This window comes from Scyliorhinus torazame, chromosome 1 (genome assembly GCF_047496885.1).
Source record: "Scyliorhinus torazame isolate Kashiwa2021f chromosome 1, sScyTor2.1, whole genome shotgun sequence".
Classification (NCBI taxonomy): Eukaryota; Metazoa; Chordata; class Chondrichthyes; order Carcharhiniformes; family Scyliorhinidae; genus Scyliorhinus; species Scyliorhinus torazame.
The window spans coordinates 277,912,038-277,931,138 of NC_092707.1; the positions used below are offsets into that span (position 1 = coordinate 277,912,038).

General features: G+C 54.0%; 1 protein-coding gene across 1 annotated transcript in view; it reads left to right on the forward strand.

The window, feature by feature from the left end:
* Window positions 1-6,130: 6,130 nt before the first annotated feature.
* The window catches only part of sptlc3 (serine palmitoyltransferase, long chain base subunit 3), a 140,493-nt gene continuing 127,522 nt past the window's right edge, over window positions 6,131-19,101 (forward strand). The window contains exons 1-4 of the mRNA XM_072504676.1: window positions 6,131-6,168; window positions 7,985-8,143; window positions 8,256-8,361; window positions 11,696-11,836. Coding sequence (XP_072360777.1) covers window positions 6,131-6,168; window positions 7,985-8,143; window positions 8,256-8,361; window positions 11,696-11,836 — 444 coding nt within the window. The remainder of the gene's footprint in view (window positions 6,169-7,984; window positions 8,144-8,255; window positions 8,362-11,695; window positions 11,837-19,101) is intronic.

Genomic DNA, 19,101 nt, shown 5'->3' on the forward strand with positions numbered 1-19,101 from the left:
CCCCCACTACCCCACTCTCCCCCCCACTACCCACTCTCCCCCCACCCCACTCTCCCCCCACCCCACTCTCCCCCCCACCCCACTCTCCCCCACCGACCCCACTCTCCCCCCCGACACCACTCTCCCCCCACCCCACTCTCCCCCATCCCACTCTCCCCCCCACCCCACTCACCCCCTACCCATCTCTCCCCCTACCCCACTCTCCCCCCTACCCCACTCTCCCCCCTACCCCACTCTCCCCCCTACCCCACTCTCCCCCCGAACCCCACTCCCCCCTACCCCACTCTCCCCCCTACCTCACTCTCCCCCCATCCCACTCTCCCCCCACTCCACTCCCCTACCCCACTCTCCCCCCTACCCCACTCTCCCCCCCACCCCACTCTCCCCCCCACCCCCTCTCCCCCTACCCCACGCTCCCCCCCTACCACACTCTCCCCCCACCCCACTCTCCCTCTTCCCCTCTCCCCCACTCTCCCCCCTCCTCCCCCACTCTCCCCCTCCCCCACTCTCCCCCTACCTCACTCTCCCCCCCCATCCCACTCTCCCCCCCACTCCACTCCCCCTACCCCACTCTCCCCCCCACCCCACTCTCCCCCCACCCCACTCTCCCCCCACCCCACTCTCCCCCCTACCCCACGCTCCCCCCTACCACACTCTCCCCACCACCACACTCTCCCTCTTCCCCTCTCCCCCTCCTACCCCTCTCCCCCTCCCCCACTCTCCCCCTCCCCCTCCCCCACTCTCCCCCCTCCCCCACTCTCCCCCCTCCCCCACTCTCCCCCTCCCACACTCTCCCCCCTCCCACACTCTCCCCCCTCCCCACTCTCCCCCCTCCCCCACTCTCCCCCTCCCCCACTCTCCCCCCTCCCCCACTCTCCCCCCTCTCCCACTCTCCCCCCTACCCCACTCTCCCCTACCCCACTCTCCCCCCCTACCCCACTCTCCCCCCCCTACCCCACTCTCCCCCCCTACCCCACTCTCCGCCCCCTACCCCACTCTCCCCCCTACCCCCACTCTCCCCCACCCCACTCTCCCCCACCCCACTCTCCCCCCACCCCACTCTCCCCCACCCCACTCTCCCCCCACGCCACTCTCCCCCTTCCTACCCCACTCTCCCCTCCCACCCCACCCTTCCACCCACCCCACTCTTCCCCCCACCCCGCTCTCCCCCCCTATCCCACTCTTTCCCCCCACCCCACTCTTCCCCCCCACCCCACTCTTCCCCCCCCCACCCCACTCTTCCCCCCTCCCCGCTCTCCCCCTTCCCACCCTCCCCCTCCCCCACTCTCCCCCTCCCCCACTCTCCCCCCTCCCCCACTCTCCCCCCTCCCCCCCTCTCCCCCTCCCCCCTCTCCCCCTCCCCCCTCTCCCCCTCCCCCTCCCCCACTCTCCCCCCTCCCCCACTCTCCCCCCTCCCCCACTCTCCCCCCTCCCCCACTCTCCCCCCTCCTCCACTCTCTCCCCTCCCCCACTCTCTCCAACTCCCCCACTCTCCCCCTCCCCACTCTCCCCTCTCCCCCCTCCCCCCTCCCCCACTCTCCCCCCTCCCCCCTCCCCCACTCTCCCCCCTCCCCCTCCCCCACTCTCCCCCCTCCCCCACTCTCCTCCCTCCCCCACTCTCCCCCCTCCCCCACTCTTCCCCCTCCCCCACTCTCCCCCCTCCTCCACTCTCTCCCCTCTCCCACTCTCTCCAACTCCCCCACTCTCCCCCCCTCCCCCACTCTCTCCCCTCCCCCACTCTCTCCACCTCCCCCACTCTCTCCACCTCCCCACTCTCTCCACCCCCCCACTCTCTTCCCCTCCCCCACTCTCCCCCTACCCCCACTCTCCCCCTCACTCTCCCACCCCACTCTCCCCCTCCACTCTCCCCCCCACCCCCCCACTCCCCCCCCACTCCCCCCCACCCCCCCACTTCCCCCCCGCACCCCACTCTCCCCCCCTACCCCACTCTCCCCCCCTACCCCACTCTCCCCCACCCCACTCTCCCCCCCACCCCACTCTCCCCCCCCACCCCACTCTCCCCCCCACCCCACTCTCCCCCACCCCACTCTCCCCCCACGCCACTCTCCCCCTTCCTACCCCACTCTCCCCCCACCCCACTCTTCCCCCCCCCACTCTTCCCCACCCCACTCTCCCCCCCCCTATCCCACTCTTCCCCCCCCCACCCCACTCTTCCCCCCCACCCCACTCTTCCCCCCTCCCCGCTCTCCCCCCTCCCCACTCTCCCCCCCCACCCCACTCTTCCCCCCCTCCCCGCTCTCCCCCCTCCCCACTCTCCCCCTCCCCCCTCCCCACTCTCCCCCTCCCCCCTCCCCACTCTCCCCCTCCCCCCTCCCCACTCTCCCCCTCCCCACTCTCCCCCTCCCCACTCTCCCCCTCCCCCACTCTCCCCATCCCCCACTCTCCCCCACTCTCCCCCCTCCCCCCTCCCCCACTCTCCCCCCTCCCCCACCCTCCCCCACTCTCTCCAACTCCCCCACTCTCCCCCCTCCCCCACTCTCCACCCTCCCCCACTCTCCCCCCCCCACTCTCCCCCCTCCCCCACTCTCTTCCCCTCCCCCACTCTCTCCCCCTCCCCCACTCTCTCCCCCCTCCCCCACTCTCCCCCCTCCCCCACTCTCCCCCTACCCCACTCACCCCCACTCTCCCACCCCACTCTCCCCCTCCACTCTCCCTCCCCACTCTCCCCCTCCACTCTCCCTCCCCACTCTCCCCCCCACTCTCCCCCTCCCACTCTCCCCCTTCCACTCTCCTCCTCCACTCTCCCCCCCCACCCCCCACCCCACTTCCCCCCCACCCCCCCCACTTCCCCCCCACCCCCCCCACTTCCCCCCCACCCCACTCTCCCCCCCTACCCCACTCTCCCCCCCTACCCCACTCTCCCCCACCCCACTCTCCCCCCCCACCCCACTCTCCCCCACCCCACTCTCCCCCCACCCCACTCTCCCCCTTCCTACCCCACTCTCCCCCACCCCACTCTCCCCCCCACCCCACTCTCCCCCACCCCACTCTCCCCCCACCCCACTCTCCCCCTTCCTACCCCACTCTCCCCCCCACCCCACTCTTGCCCCCACCCCACTCTTGCCCCCACCCCACTCTTCCCCCCACCCCACTCTTCCCCCCACCCCACTCTTCCCCCCACCCCACTCTTCCCCCCACCCCACTCTACCACTTCCTACCCCACTCTCCCCCCCCACCCCACTCTTCCCCCCCCACCCCACTCTTCCCCCCACCCCACTCTTCCCCCCCACCCCACTCTTCCCCCCCACCCCACTCTTCTCCCCCACCCCACTCTTCTCCCCCACCCCACTCTTCTCCCCACCCCACTCTTCTCCCCCACCCCACTCTTCCCCCCACCCCACTCTTCCCCCCACCCCACTCTTCCCCCCACCCCACTCTTCCCCCCCACCCCACTCTTCCCCCCCTACCCCACTCTCCCCCGTACCCCACTCTCCCCCCTATCCCACTCTCCCCCCTATCCCACTCTCCCCCCCTATCCCACTCTCCCCCCCCTATCCCACTCTCCCCCCCTATCCCACTCTCCCCCCCTATCCCACTCTCCCCCCTATCCCACTCTCCCCCCTACCCCACTCTCCCCCCCTACCCCACTCTCCCCCCCTACCCCACTCTCCCCCCCCACCCCACTCTCCCCCCTACCCCACTCTCCCCCCCCACCCCACTCTCCCCCCCTACCCCATTCTCCCCCCCTACCCCACTCTCCCCCCTACCCCACTCTCCCCCCCTACCCCACTCTCCCCCCTACCCCACTCTCCCCCCTACCCCACTCTCCCCCCTATCCCACTCTCCCCCCCTACCCCACTCTCCCCCCCTACCCCACTCTCCCCCCCTACCCCACTCTCCCCCCCACCCCACTCTCCCCCTCGCCCACTCTCCCCCTCGCCCACTCTCCCCCCTCGCCCACTCTCCCCCTCGCCCACTCTCCCCCCTCGCCCACTCTCCCCCCTACCCCACTCTCCCCCCTACCCCACTCTCCCCCCCTACCCCACTCTCCCCCCCTACCCCACTCTCCCCCCCTACCCCACTCTCCCCCCCCCCTACCCCACTCTCCCCCCCCCCCTACCCCACTCTCCCCCCCTACCCCACTCTCCCCCCCCTACCCCACTCTCCCCCCCTACCCCACTCTCCCCCCCTACCCCACTCTCCCCCCCTACCCCACTCTCCCCCCCTACCCCACTCTCCCCCACTCTCCCCCTCGTCCACTCTCCCCCTCACCCCCGGCCCATTCTGCCTTGAATCAGGTGGTCACAATCTGCAATACTGCCTGTGACATCCTCTCTTCCCCTCATCAAACTTCCCCTCCTTTCATTGACCTCTCTTTCAATCACCTTCTCTCCTTCACCAATCCCTCCCTCAACCTCTCCCTTTATCAAACTCTCTCCCTCATTAACCCCTTCCCTTGATCAATCTCCCCCCCTCAATCTCACTCCCTTTATCACTCTCTCTGCCTTTAACAATCTCTCTCCCCACATCAATCTTTGACTCTCCCCTTTGCAATCCCTCTCTCCCTCTATGAATCTCATTTCCTCATCCCCATTTTCCCTCTCTTCCCCCTCTATCTACCAATCTCTTTCCTTCACCCCAACAATCACCCCGCCACTGTCACTCTCACTGCACTCCTCTATCAATCTCTCTCTCGTGCCCCTTCATTTTTTACATTAATAGATCTATGCATAATATATGATTGCCTTTTATGTTTTATATGTATTTTATCGTCCTTGTTTATATATTTATATGATATATTTAAAAAGTATAATGTAATTTAAAGTCCTGCAATTACCCTGGCGATCGACCCCCTTTCTGCTGGTCCCTTATTGTTTCATGCTTTGTTTTAGTTTACCAAGTTGATGTATTTTTACACTCGGTTGCAGCAAATTAGGTAATTTGGACATTCTGGGCGGGATTCTCCCATTCGATGGCGTGAACGGGCCGCTGGGAGTACCGATTCTGGCCCCTACAGGGGGCCAGCACGGCGCTGGAGTGGTTCACGCAGCTCCAACCTCCGACCCCGACGCAACATGGGCCGGGAGTTCAGGGGTCGGCGTGGAAGAAAATAGACCCGGGGAGCGAGAGGCCGGCCTGCCGATCGGTGGGCCCCGATCGCGGGCCAGGCCCCATCGCCGCCCCCCCCCCCCCCCCCCGGGGTTCGGAGCCCCCCACAGGCCGCCCCCCGACCCTGCGCGCAGAGTTCCCGCCGGCTGCGACCAGGTGTGGACGGCGCCGGCGGGACTCTGCCTTTTTAGAGCGGCCGCTCGGCCCAACCGGGCTGGGGGATCAGCGGACCGGCCGCGTGCAGCGGCCCACGACCGGCGCCGCGCCAAACGCACCGGCGCCGATTCTCCGTTCTGCAGAGAGTCGCATGCCGGCGTCGGGGCTGCGTGGCCCGGTTGCGGGGATTCTCCGGCCTGGCCCCGGGCTGGGAGAATCCCGCCCTCTGAATTCTCCCTCCGTGTACCCGAACAGGCGCCGGGGATGTGGTGACGAGGGGCTTTTCACTGTAACGTCATTGCAGTGTTAACATAAGTCTACTTGTGACAATAAAGATTATTATTAAATTATTAACCTTTATTCAGCTTGTTTTTAAAATACTTTCCTGTGAAAAGATTTTCATTGGTTTGTTTGGTAATTTGTTTGTTAGGGTTATTTTTGATCAGCTTTGTATTTATTTGGGTGTGATTATTGATTGCTAAATTTCTTTCTCAACCACCTTATAAACGTTTGCCGTCTCTTTTTCATTTTGCCTCTCAGTTGAAACAAATCTATCATTTTCTGACACTGTTTTTCATTTTGTTCGCGTGCGTTTATAGATTATTTTCCTGCTGGTAGTTACGTTGTATATTTACTTTAATCTTTTCTTGTTTATTAACTGTGTGCATATTCAGTTCTGCATGTATTCGGACGCAATCATTGATTTAATCCCTGCTGATATAATCACACTGTAAATGTCCTTTCCTCGCCACGTTACTTGGAAGTCCTATTAACTTGTTTTGTACCTGAATGCAAAACTATTGATACTGGAGGAAGTTCAAAGAAATCTTGTTGCAACCGCTTTAGAGAAGTAAAACTTTCTCTTAAATATTTCTTTAACGTGTGAGCAGGCATTTCAGCAAAAATGAAACCTTCTAATGAATCACTTGACCGGTTGCGAAAGTAAAAACGGAATGTCAAAATGTAGAGAGGGTGGCGGGTGGCATGGGAGTGGGGAACAGGGACGGGCAGTCAGTGGAGTGCAGCGCGCACATGAAGGGGATTGGAACATAAGGCGTTAGTTATATCAGGTGGCGGATGTGTTTCTTGCATTGAGGCGGGGAACACCTGAGATTTGATTAGTGTTGAAACTGAAACATCAACAGATACTGGGCCTATTAGCTGATGGAGCCAAATTTGCTGCTTGTGCAGCAAAGATTTATTGGCACTTAGTTTTGAGCCGGTTTTTAAAATTATTCTGTGCTGACTTTTCAAGCAGGTTGTACACAAGCCACACAGGGGGTCGCAACCAAAAGCTTGGCTGGAAAGTGTTTTTAGTGGGGTGGGTCCAGGCATTTTATGAGAGGGTGGCCCTAGGGAGTAGGGCAGAGTTCATGGAAGGCTCTGCCACCTAATGGTGATCTGAAAGAAATGAAGAGGTTGGGAGAATATGGGGGACCTGCCCGGGGGGGAGAGATTTGATGGTAATTTTGAGGATGGAGTGAATTGAGAAGGTAGCTCAGGGAGAAACCTTATCCCCTGGTCAAAGGTGTGGGTAATCTCAGGTAAAGGGACAATCCTTAAAATCAGAACCAGGCTAGTCATGAGAGAAATATAAAAGAAACACAAAGTGCCGGAAGTAGTGAGCATCTGTGGAGAGACACGGGGTTAATGGTCCGGTTTTTCCTGGCTTGGCGACCCCCGCTTCTTGGGGGAGGGGGGTGTCTCAAAATGCGCGGTTTTCGTTCTGTGGCAGCAGGTGCATGCTGGAATGGGACCCGCTTTCGCTGGAAACAGCTCCTACATTTAACATATTGCTGCATTTGAAGCAATATAAATGTGAAAGCCCTTTTTGTAAGCAGAACTGAAAGTGGGAGGAGTGCAAGCCATATGTGAGTAGAACTCTTGAACTATGTGCTGATGTCAGTACAAAGCACTTCTATTCTGTGAGCTATTTAGGCTTTGTGGCATAATGATATTTAAAAGAAAGAAACACTTGCATTTATATAGCGCCGTCGACAATCTCAGGATGTCTCAAAGTGCTTTACAGTCAGTGAAGTAATTTTTGAAGTGTAGTTGTTGTTGTAATGTAGGAAACACACCAGCCGATTTGCGTACAGCAAGGTCCCACCAACAGAGATATGACAATAGACAGGTCATCAGTTTTTGTGATTGTTGACTGAGGGGTAAATATTGGCCAGGACACCTGGAGGATCTCCACTGCTCTTCTTCAGGTTAGTGGCATGGTACCTTCTAGAGGTGGACAGACGACGCATCAGTTTAACATCTCGACTGAAAGACGGCACCTCCAATAGTGCAGTGCTCCTTCGGTATTGCATTCCAGCGTCAGCCTTGATTTTTGTGCCCTGGAGTGGGACTTGGATCCGAGGTCCTGTGATTCAGAAGCAAGTGTGCTGCTACTACCTGAGCCACAGCTGACGCCCCTCAGTATAATATCCAAATATATATGCATAATACATATGGTTTCTCAATCCCATAGATAAAGGAAACTTATTCCTGGAAGAGTTGGGAAGTTCTCCCTCGTGTGTTCTGGCCCATATTTATCTGTCATTCAATATCATTATTGCTGTTTGTGGAATCTCATTCTCCTTGTTATGGAGTTGCGCACCAATGGAAACCATTTCTCCACATTCAGCCCATCGACGCGGTCACAATTGAAAAGACTTCAATTGCGTTACCTCTTTAATGTCCTCTTTTCATGAGGAAGGCACCCTGGCGTGTTTAATCTTTCCTCATAGTTGCACCCTCTCAATTCTAGAAACCAAAATTGTAAACCTGTCCTGCAGTTTCTTCAAAGCTTTAATGCCCTGGTAGTTGTACAGACACCAGACCAGGGCCTGGTGATCCTTGTGACCGAACCAGAATGTATAATTCTGACATTGTGCTTCTGCGTTTTCAACCCGCGACTCCACTTCAGGTGATCAAGTGTTCCTCGATCTCCTCGGCCCCGTTTAGATTCCTGCCTTCCAGTGAGTATGTAGCCTCTGGACATTGCTATACTGGTCTTTGCAAATCCTTGTGTTACTCAGTCCACCGCTTTCACGTGTATGCCAGTGGGTTAGACAGCCCACTGACGCTTGTGTCTGGGCTTCTACACCAGACCTGGCTGGCATTTCCTACCAGCTTCACGGAGAGGTATGTGAACTAAGTTTAGAAACCACCAACGATTCTCTGACATCCTCTATTATATTGTTTGAGGTGCATCAGTAAGGAGTGGTTATCCTTGGAGCAAAGGAGGTCGAGGGGAGATTTGATAGAGCTACACAAGATTGTGACACATTTAGATCGGGTAAACAAAGGAAAGCTATTCCCTTTAGCTGATGGTGCAAGAGCTAGGGGGCATGAAATTAAGGTTTTTAGACTGGATGGGTGGCACACTGGGTAGCACCGCTGCCTCATAAAGTCAGGGACCCGGTTTAAATTCCGGCCTTGGGTGACTGTGTGGAGTTTGTACGTTCTCCTCGTGTCTGTATCCAGATTACCAAGCTCCCTTTTTGTAAAACACACAGTATAAAGGTACTGAAAGTATTTTATTCGCTTCTCATGAATGCCGCCCATTGTTCCTCCACATCAGATCAGCTAAACTATCTCTCCAAGTGTTTACAGCATGGATCTGAATTGTTTTATCCGGCGTTCACTGCACGCCTCCATTACTCAATCTTTCATTCAGAAATTGGGCAGAGCGTTACCCCACCCCACTGTGGAATTCCACCTCCTCTCCTGCAGCATGGAGCTCATCGGATCGGTTCATTACAGTGCAGGCCTCCTGGTTTTCCTCCTGGTGCTCCGGTTTCCTCACACTGTTCAAAGATGTGCGGGTTAGGTGGATTGGCCATGCTAGATTGCTTTGTGTCCAGGGATGTGCAGGTTGGGTAGGGTTATGGGTAGGGAGTGAGGTGGCCTGGGTGGGGTGCTCTTTTGGTGGGTCAGTGAAGACCTAATGGGTTGAATGGCCTTTGCACTGTTTTTTTTAATGTATTTTATTACAGATATATATCATAACAGGCTACAACGCACTGGGGATTCTATGACTGGATGTAGTGAAGGGGGAGGGGAATGCGGGGAAGAATGAATGTTTTAAAAAGCAGCAAATGGCAATGATCTGGGACAGCCCAGGTGGCGGGAGTGGAGATGGTCAATAATTTCTAAAGGCAGTTGGGTGAGCACTTGGAGGGAAATAAAGTGGCAGGAATTGGGGGGGGGGGGGGGGGGGGGGTGCGGGAGAGAGTGACTGGATTGCTCAGCAGAGAGCCAGCATGAACTCAGAGGGATGAATGGCCTGCACTGTAATGAACCGATCCGATGAGCTCCATGCTGCAGGAGAGGAGGTGGAATTCCACAGTGGGGTGGGGTAATGCTCTGCCCAATTTCTGAATGAAAGATTGAGTAATGGAGGCGTGCAGTGAACGCTGGATAAAACAATTCAGATCCATGCTGTAAATACTTGGAGAGATAGTTTAGCTGATCTGATGTGGAGGAACAATGGGCGGCATTCATGAGAAGCGAATAAAATACTTTCAGTACCTTTATACTGTGTGTTTTACAAAAAGGGAGCTTGGTAATCTGGATACAGCTGACGTCACAAAGAATATTAGCAGAGGGTTACATTACTGTGGACTATGCTGGTGTTTCTGAAAAAAAAATGATGAAACTACTTTCTGATATTGTGTGAAGTGACTCATAGAATTTACAGTGCAGAAGGAGGCCATTCGGCCCAATGAGTCTGCACCAGCCCTTGGAAAGAGCACACTATTTAGGCCCACGCCTCCACTCTATACCAGTAACACCACCTAACCTTTTGGACACAAAGGGGCAATTTAGCATGGTCAATCCACCTAACCTGCACACCTTTGGACAGTGGGAGGAAACCGGAGCATCCGGAAGAAACCCACGTAGACAGGAGCCCGAGGTCAGAATTGAACATGGGACCCTGGAGCTGTGAGGCAGCAGTGCTAACCCCTGTGCCAGAGTTAACGTTGTGGGTCCAATCTGACTCCCAACTCATATGGACTCAATATTAACTCTGGCTGCGAGTTAACGGAAATGAAATCGACTCCTGTGTCGAGCGCAATTAGCCAGCTGTTTCCCAGAACTGGCAGTGCCAAGAGCGACCCTGCTATTAAACGGTACTCTGCTTCATTTCGGGCCTCAGCGAGGAACGCCCTGCCGAGGCCACACTTAGTCCCATTTACCGCAGTAACGAGCTCCACTCACCAGTCAGGAAGAGAAAATGGCGCCCTGATCTCTAGATCCCCCGCCATGGCCTCCGGAATGCCCCAACTCCCCTATAAGGTGGTTATCGAGCCCCCCTGCAACCCACATCTTAAGGGCAGGGCACCCCAGGGCCCGCTCCCTGGCAAAATGCCACATGGACACCTTGGCACTGTCAGGGTTGCAGTGCCACCTGGGCTCTCTGGTGGCACTGCCTGGGTGTCCCGATAGCAGTGCCAGGTTGGTAGCAAAATGGTGCCTAGGTGGTATCACAGGTGCCAGGGTGTCACCCTGCCCAGAGCCCGGCTACCCAGGGGCACCGATTGCCTGGGAGACACCCCCCAAATACTGGTACGCCTGGTCCACGTTGGTGGAGACCAGTGCTAAACGGTGCTCGCTCGAGGTCTCTTGAGTGCGGGGGTTAGATACTTGGGCGGGGTGGGGGAGAGGCGGGTCCTTGGGTAACTCTGGCGAGAGCATATTCAAGTGAGCTTGACTGCACACTTGAATGTGCATATCTGGGCCCTGCTCATTGTGATTGGAATCCAGATCACGACGTCTGGCGAGACCCCCTGAGATCTTGCGAGGCATAACATAGAACATACAGTGCAGAAGGAGGCCATTCAACCCATCGAGTCTGCACCGACCCACTTTAAGCCGTCACTTCCACCCAACCCCCGTAACCCAATAACCCCTCCTAACCAGCATGGCCAATCCACCAACCTGCATGTCTTTGGACTGTGGGAGGAAACCGGAGCACCCGGAGGAAACCTACACAGACACGGGGAGAACACTTAGTGCCCCCCAAGCAACGGCCATTTTCCACTCTTGACAAAAGTCACTGTCAGAAACCCAAGTGCTTAATCATCATGAGGTATTTTTTAAAACAGCAACGTGGGGAAATTGTGGAGAAGTGGAAATATTGATTTTGCTTTCAAAAGCATGGTTGCTGTGGTTTAAAAAAAATTAACTTTCTGTCTACCGCTGTGTACAAACCATTCTTGTACTCCAGTTTAAACAGTATGTACCCGGATACCGCTTTACTTTGTATATTTATAGTTTAAGGTGGCACACCATTGTGTTGACAAAGATAGGGATAAAAAAACAGAAGATGTCGGGAATGCTCAGGAGGTTATGGCAGCATCTGTGGAGAGAGAAACGGGAGTCGGCATTTCCGATTCGATGACCTTGTTGCTCCATCCACAGATGCTGCCTGGCCTCTGCTGAGCATTTGCTGCATTTTTTGTTATTCGTTTAGGATTTCCAGCCTCTGCAGCGTTCCTGCTTTCTGATTTGTAGAAGGGGTGGGAAGTTCAACGCAGGTCCTCAGTTGGCATGTCCCTGCATCATTATCCGATCTGTGGGACAAACAGAATCCTGGGGCGAACTGAGGGAAGAGGTAATGTTTTTGTTAAGAAGCAAGGGCTGGCCCTGAGCTGACGACGTTTGGACTCATGTTAGAACTTTTAAAGTATATGTGGTGTCTCTCCCGTTTTGAAAACTGCAGAAAATACGGAGGCATGGGATTCAGGGTGATTTAGCAGTTTGGATCAGAAATTGGCTAGCTGGAAGAAGACAAAGGGTGGTGGTTGATGGGAAATGTTCAGACTGGAATCCTGCTACTAGTGGTGTACCAGAAGGATCTGTTTTGGGGCCACTGCTGTTTGTCATTTTTATAAATGACCTGGAGGAGGGCGTAGAAGGATGGATGAGTAAATTTGCAGATGACACAAAAGTCAGTGGAGTTGTGGACAGTGTGGAAGGATGTTACAAGTTACAGAGGGACATAGATAAGCTGCAGCGCTGGGCTGAGAGGTGGCAAATGGAGTTTAATGCAGAAAAGTGTGAGGTGATTCATTTTGGAAGGAATAACAGGAAGACAGAGTACTGGGCTAATGGTAAGATTCTTGGCAGTGTCGATGAGCAGAGAGATCTCGGTGTCCATGTACATAAATCCCTGATTGTTGCCACCCAGGTTGAGAGGGTTGTTAAGAAGGCATACGGTGTGTTAGCTTTTATTGGTAGAGGGATTGAGTTTCGGAGCCATGATGTCATGTTGCAGCTGTACAAAACTATGGTGTGGCCGCATTTGGAGTATTGCGTGCAATTCTGGTTGCCGCATTATAGGAAGGATGTGGAAGCATTGGAAAGGGTGCAGAGGAGATTTACCAGAATGTTGCCTGGTATGGAGGGAAGATCTTATGAGGAAAGGCTGAGGGACTTGAGGCTGTTTTCGTTAGAGAGAAGAAGGTTAAGAGGTGACTTAATTGAGGCATACAAGATGATCAGAGGATTGGATAGGGTGGACAGTGAAAGCCTTTTTCCTCAGATGGTGATGTCTAGCACGAGGGGACATAGCTTTAAGTTGAGGGGAGATAGATATAAGACAGATGTCAGAGGTAGGTTCTTTACTCAGAGAATAGTAAGGGCGTGGAATGCCCTGCCTGCAACAGTAGTGGACTCGCCAACACTAAGGGCATTCAAATGGTCATTAGGTAGACATATGGACGATAAGGGAATAGTGTAGATGGGCTTTAGAGTGGTTTCACAGGTCGGCGCAACATTGAGGGCCGAAGGGCCTGTACTGCGCTGTAATGTTCTCTGTTCTATGTTTATGCCGCGGGATATTGCCTTCAAAAGAGCAGTGGAAGCCCACAGATTCATAGTCATTTTTCGAGAGGGGATTGGATAAAGACTTTAGCCTCGGGTTCCCCATCCACCAGTTTTGTAAATTGCTCTTCTCTCTCGACTAATTTGGCTCACCACCGGACATCAAAACTACCATGAAACCAGCATGATCTGGCAGCATTTTCTTTAAGAAGTATTTTTTTAAAAAATTTGCCTTAAAAGAAAATCCTTTGGTATATTTAGTAGTGGTTTCTCAGTGCTGTCGAACTAATACAGCTGAAAATGGGGTTGTCACAACAACAAAAAATAAGCATTTTAAATCCAGAGTACCTTCAGGCCGGAATATGCACGAATTTCCTTTTTTCTAAATGAGTGTCTAGTCCGCCACCTGTGCGGGAGACGGTGGTGTTTTTAAAAAATGTTTATAGAAGCGTAGAATTCCTACAGTGCAGAAGGAGACCTTTTGACCGTCTGATAGAGCACCCTACGTGAACACATTAAGACTCTGAGCTTTCTTTCAGCTTTGTCCTTGGCTACTTCAACCGCATTCACGGACCACGTGCCCATTTTTATTCTTCTGTGCAATGCTTGATATTTGGTGGCATTAAATTTCATTTGCCATGGTTCTGGCCACTTACATTATTTTCTAACTTCTGAGCTGACTCCCTGGAGTCCATTGTCCTCCCATCCTTAACAACACGAAAGCCAGTGCGCAGAGTGGACAGGGGCAAACCCTTAACCCATCTCATTGGTTGCTCCAAAAAACAGTTCAAATTGAAGCCAATTAATTCATGGCCTCTGCAAAATCCAAGCTGAGAAGAAAAAGCATTGCACATAATCTTGGGCTTGTTCTTAGGCTTGAACCTAGCCAAAGGGCCGAGAAGTGGTAATGTTACTGGACTAGTAATCTGCAGGCTCAGGCTAGTGCTCTGGGCACATGGGATCAAATCCCACCACGGCAGCTGGTGGAGTTTGAATTCAGTGAAGAAATCTGGAATTGAAAAGCTAGTCTCTGTTATGGTGACCATGACAACCATTGTCGATTGTCGTAAAAACCCATCTGGTTCACCAATTGTCCCATTAGGGAAGGAAATCTGCGGTCCTTACCCGGTCCGACCTATATGTGACTTCAGACCCACAACAATGTGGGTAACTCTGCAATGGTGTAGCAGTTGGGGATGGGCAGCAAATGCTGGCCTTGCCAACGAGGCCACATCCCATGAAAGAATTTTTAAAAAGGTGATGTCATTTATAGTAGCTGAAAATGATTTTAGCACAGCTTCACGGAGACATTTGTAGGTTATGTTGGAGTGCAGTAGCCAGTTACTTCGTAAACCTTTTTTTTTGAAAAGAAGGTTTTGAAACACATCTACTAAGTCTCTTTGAGCACCCCCTCCCCTAAACAAATCAGTTTAGTTAAAGAGTCTCCTCGTGGAGTCCCTAGGCAGACACCTAACTGAAACTTGCCATGGTGATTAATTTCACCTGCTGGGGTTGGGCACAGCCAATCCTGTGATTTGTTTTTACATTAGCACAAAAGATGGCAGTTACTCAAGATGGCCGCACTTTAGATTCCGCCATTTTTTGTGCTGATCTTGGGCAGATTGCGCTATGAAGACCAGTGCGGTCGAATGGAGACGCCTGGCCTGTGAAGTGAAAATGTCTACAGGGCTACGGGAAGAAAGAGCGGGGCACTAATTGAGTCACGCTGCTGAAGAGCCGGGACAAGTACGAGATACTGAATGGTCGCCTCCTGTGCTCTGTCATTCCATGAATCAGTGCTATTACAAGTCTTACAACATCAGCCTATAGATATCACGTCTCCTCTTGTTTTAATTCCTTCCCCCACCACCCCTCTCCCTCCGCTTGTGAGATTGGGTGGAGTTATTTGGATTGTTGGAATTTCTCCAGTAGGCCAGCTGGGATACAGAAGTTCAGCACTCGGAGAGATTGAGCCAGAGTCCCTTACTGTTCTGATGTGCAATGGACACCAAAGCAATCGAGGGACTGGAGAAACAGAGGCAAATTGACAGAGATGGAGGATCTTATCGAATGGTCGCTTGCCCAAGTGTATCCGTAGAATAAAATCCTAGATTGGTTATAGCACCGAAGGAGGCTATTCAATCCATTGTGTCTCTACTGACTTTCTCCAAGAATAACTCACCTCTCGCCCGGCATTACCCTGTAACTCTGCAAACTTTTTACTTTCTTCGTCAATTCCTTTTTGAAAGCCCTGACTGAATCTACCTCCTTCGCACTCTCCGGCAGTGCGTTCCAGATCATAACCACTAATCTCCCCTCATGTCCCCTTTGCTTATTAACACAATCCTCCTTTAATTTGAGCCTCTAGTTCTCAATCCTTCCGCCAATGGGAGCAGTTTTTCCCTATCTACTCTGTCCAGTTTCTCCCTGTCTACTCTGAGGAGGTGGTGGCATTGTGGTATTGTCACTGGACTAGTAAGCCAGAGACCCAGAGTAATGCTTCGGGGACCCAGGTTCAAATCCCACCATTGCAGATGGTGAAATTTGAATTCAGTACAAATCTGGAATTAAAGTCTAATGATGACCATGAAACCATTGTCGAATGTTGTAAAAACCTATCTGGTTCACTAATGTCAATTAGTGGTGGGCAGTAAATGCTGCGACACCCATGAACGAATGAAAAGAAAATAACCCTTATGCCTTTGAATTCAATCAGATCTCCTCTCAACCTTCTTTTCTCCAAGGACAAATAGCAGCATTGCTAATCTATCCACCTAACTGAAGCCTCATCCCTGGGACCAGTGCAAATCTTTTCCGCACCCTGTCTAATACATATCCTTCCTCGCTCCGGCTCAGGTCCCTTTTTCCCTCCCTCTTCGCTCCGGCTCAGACCACTTTTCCCCCCTCCACTTGTTCCAGCTAGTGGCCCCTCCACCCTCTCTCTGGCCGGGATTCTCCCGGAATTGGTGGGACGGCCCGTACCGGCGCCAAAGAGTGGCGTGAACCACTCCGCCATCGGGCCGCCCGGAAGTTGCGGAATCCTCCGCACTTCTGGGGGCTAGGCCGGCGCTGGAGCGGTTGGTGCCGCCCCAAACGGCGGCGAAGGGCCTCCGCCGGCCGGGATGAGTTGCCGCATGTGCAGGACCGCCAGCGGCTTCCTGCACATGTGCAGGGGGTTTCTTCTCCGCGCTGGCCATCGCGGAGCCTTACAGAGGCCGGCGCGGAGGGATAGAGTGCCCCCACGGCACAGGCCCGCCTGCAGATCGGTGGGCTCCGGTCGCGGGCCAGGCCATCGACCCTCTGAAAGAGCAGCCCACCCAAGCCCACTTCCCTATTCCTATAACCCCTTAGCCTATTCTACACACCCCTGAACACTAAGGGGCAATTTACCATGGCCAATCCACCTAACCTGCACATCTTTGGAGTGTGGGAGGAAACCGGAGCACCCGGAGGAAACCCACGCAGACACGGGGAGAACATGCAGACTTCCCACAGGCAGTCACCCGAAGCCAGAATTGAACCCAGGTCCCTGCAGCTGTGAGGCAGCAATGCTAATCACTGTGCCACCGAATCAGGTTGTGATGCAAATCCTAGGAACCCGTGTAATTCTTAGAATCATTACACCCTCCTGGAGCCGGTGGGATGTGGAAAAGGAGGGAAGAATTGGGGATATATACAAGTGGCTGGGGGAGCAGGGAAGCCAGCGGGTGCTGAAGATCAAGGAGAAATGGGAAGGGGAGTTGGGAGGAGAGACCAATTGGGGAGTATGGCGTGAGGCACTGCGAAGGGTAAATGGGACCACCTCCTGTGCAAGGATGAGCCTGATACAGTTTAAGATGGTGCACGGGGTGCATATGACTTGCACGAGAATGAGTGGGTTCTTTCAGGGGGTAGCAGATGAGTGCGAGAGGTGTGGGCGGGGGCCAGCGAATCTGGCGTACATGTTTTGGGGTTACGAAAAATTGGGAAGATTCTGGGTGGGAGTGTTAGCGGTCTTAGCCAGGATAGTGGAGGAGGAGGTGGACCCGGACCCTTTGGTGGCGATATTTGGAGTTTCAGAGAAGCCGGAGCTCATGGAGAGGAGGAAGGCCGATGTCGTGGCCTTCGCCTCTCTGATTGTATGGCGGCAAATTTTACTGGTGGTGGTTGGCATCGCCACCGGGGGTTAGCAGCTTGGTTGGGTGACCTGTATGACTTCCTGCGGTTGGGGAAGATAAAATATGAGTTAAGGGGCTCTGCAATGGGGTTTGAGAAAAGGCGGGGGATGTTTGTGACCGTTTCTGAGGAGCTGTCCGTTGCAGGGGGGGAGGGGAGGGTGAAAAGGGGTAAAATTTTGTACCTACTGTATAGTTGATCGCTGGGAAGTATGTTTCCCGGGGTGTTTATGTGTTGTAACCCAGTGTTCTTCAAACTTTGTTTCCGGGGACCCATTTTTACCAACCGGCCAACCTTCGGGACCCACGCCGGCCGACCTTTGCGACCCATGCCAGCCGACCTTTGCGACCCCCGCCAGCCGACCTTCCCGACCCACCATTTTCTCTCACCTTGTTTGCTGCTGACAAAAATGGAGGAAGTGGTTTTGGGTGCCTTTCTCCCTCGTACACGCTCCTCCAATGGAACCTGTTGGATGAAGGTGAAGCCTTCCAGTGTCGGAAAGTATGGAGTCTCCATCTGTCCAAAGTTCTGCATTTTTTTCCTGTAAAGTTTTATCAAATAAACACCCCCCCCCCGAACTTGTAAAAAAAAATGTTTTTAATGAATAAAATAAAAGAATAAAATGAATAAAATCCCCCAAACTTGCAAAACAAAAAGGTGCGACCGTTTTTTAAAAAAAAAGGCGCCCGCACTGCGCATGCGTGCATGAGCTGGCACGCATGCGCAGTGCAGCTGCATTTTTTTAACATGTTCGCGGCCATTTTGAAGGCCGCTTGCAGCCGGCGTTATTAACAGCCGGCTGTTGCACACAGATTTGCGCGATTGGGAGCGCCGCGACGGACGTCTCCGCGACTCTCCCGACACCCGCCCGTGACCCGTGGGGCAGCACGGGTAGCATTGTGGATAGCACAATTGCTTCACAGCTCCAGGGTCCCAGGTTCAATTCCGGCTTGGGTCACTGTCTGTGCGGAGTCTGCACATCCTCCCCGTGTGTGCGTGGGTTTCCTCCGGGTGCTCCGGTTTCCTCCCACAGTCCAAAGGTGTGCAGGTCAGGTGGATTGGCCATGATAAATTGCCCTTAGTGTTCAAAATTGCCCTTAGTGTTGGGTGGGGCTTCTGGGTTATGGGGATCGGGTGGAGGTGTTGACCTTGTGTAGGGTGCTCTTTCCAAGAGCCGGTGCAGTCTCAATGGGCCGAATGACCTCCTTCCGCACTGTAAATTCTATGTTCTATGACCCACCCGCGGGTTGCGCCCCCGAGTTTGACAATGCCTGTTGTAACCTGTTTTGATACATGTTTGTAATAAAATAATTAAAAAAAAAAAAGTAATTCTGCGAATCATAGGATCCCTACAGAGCAGAAGGAGGCCATTCGGCCCATCGAGTCCTCACCAACCCTCTGAAAGAGCACCCTGCCTAGGCCCAATCACCCACCGTATCCACGTAGCCCCACCTAGAGACAATTTAGCATGATCAATCCACCTAACCTGCACATCTTGGACTGTGGGAGGAAACTGGCGCACCCGGAGGAACCCCACACAGACACGGGGAGAACGTGCAGACTCCGCACAGACAATGACCCAAGCCGGGAATCGAACCTGGGACCCTGGAGCTGTGAGGCAGCAGTGCTAACCACTGTGCCACCGTGCCGTCCCTCCTTTAGAATCCTAAGTTTCTGGCCAACTTATATTGCACTCCAGCAATCCGAGCTACGGGAATTGCATGTCACGCTAATCCTTGTTTGTGAACCACCCCTGATTATTTCTATGTCCATTATTAATAGTCACGATTGCACCTAGTCCCTTCTTAACCCACTCCCCCATCAACCTTACCTGCCTTGAGCTGCGGGAATTCTCTTCAATAATCCTCCCTCTCCCTATCCTGTCACTTCCCTCATTCC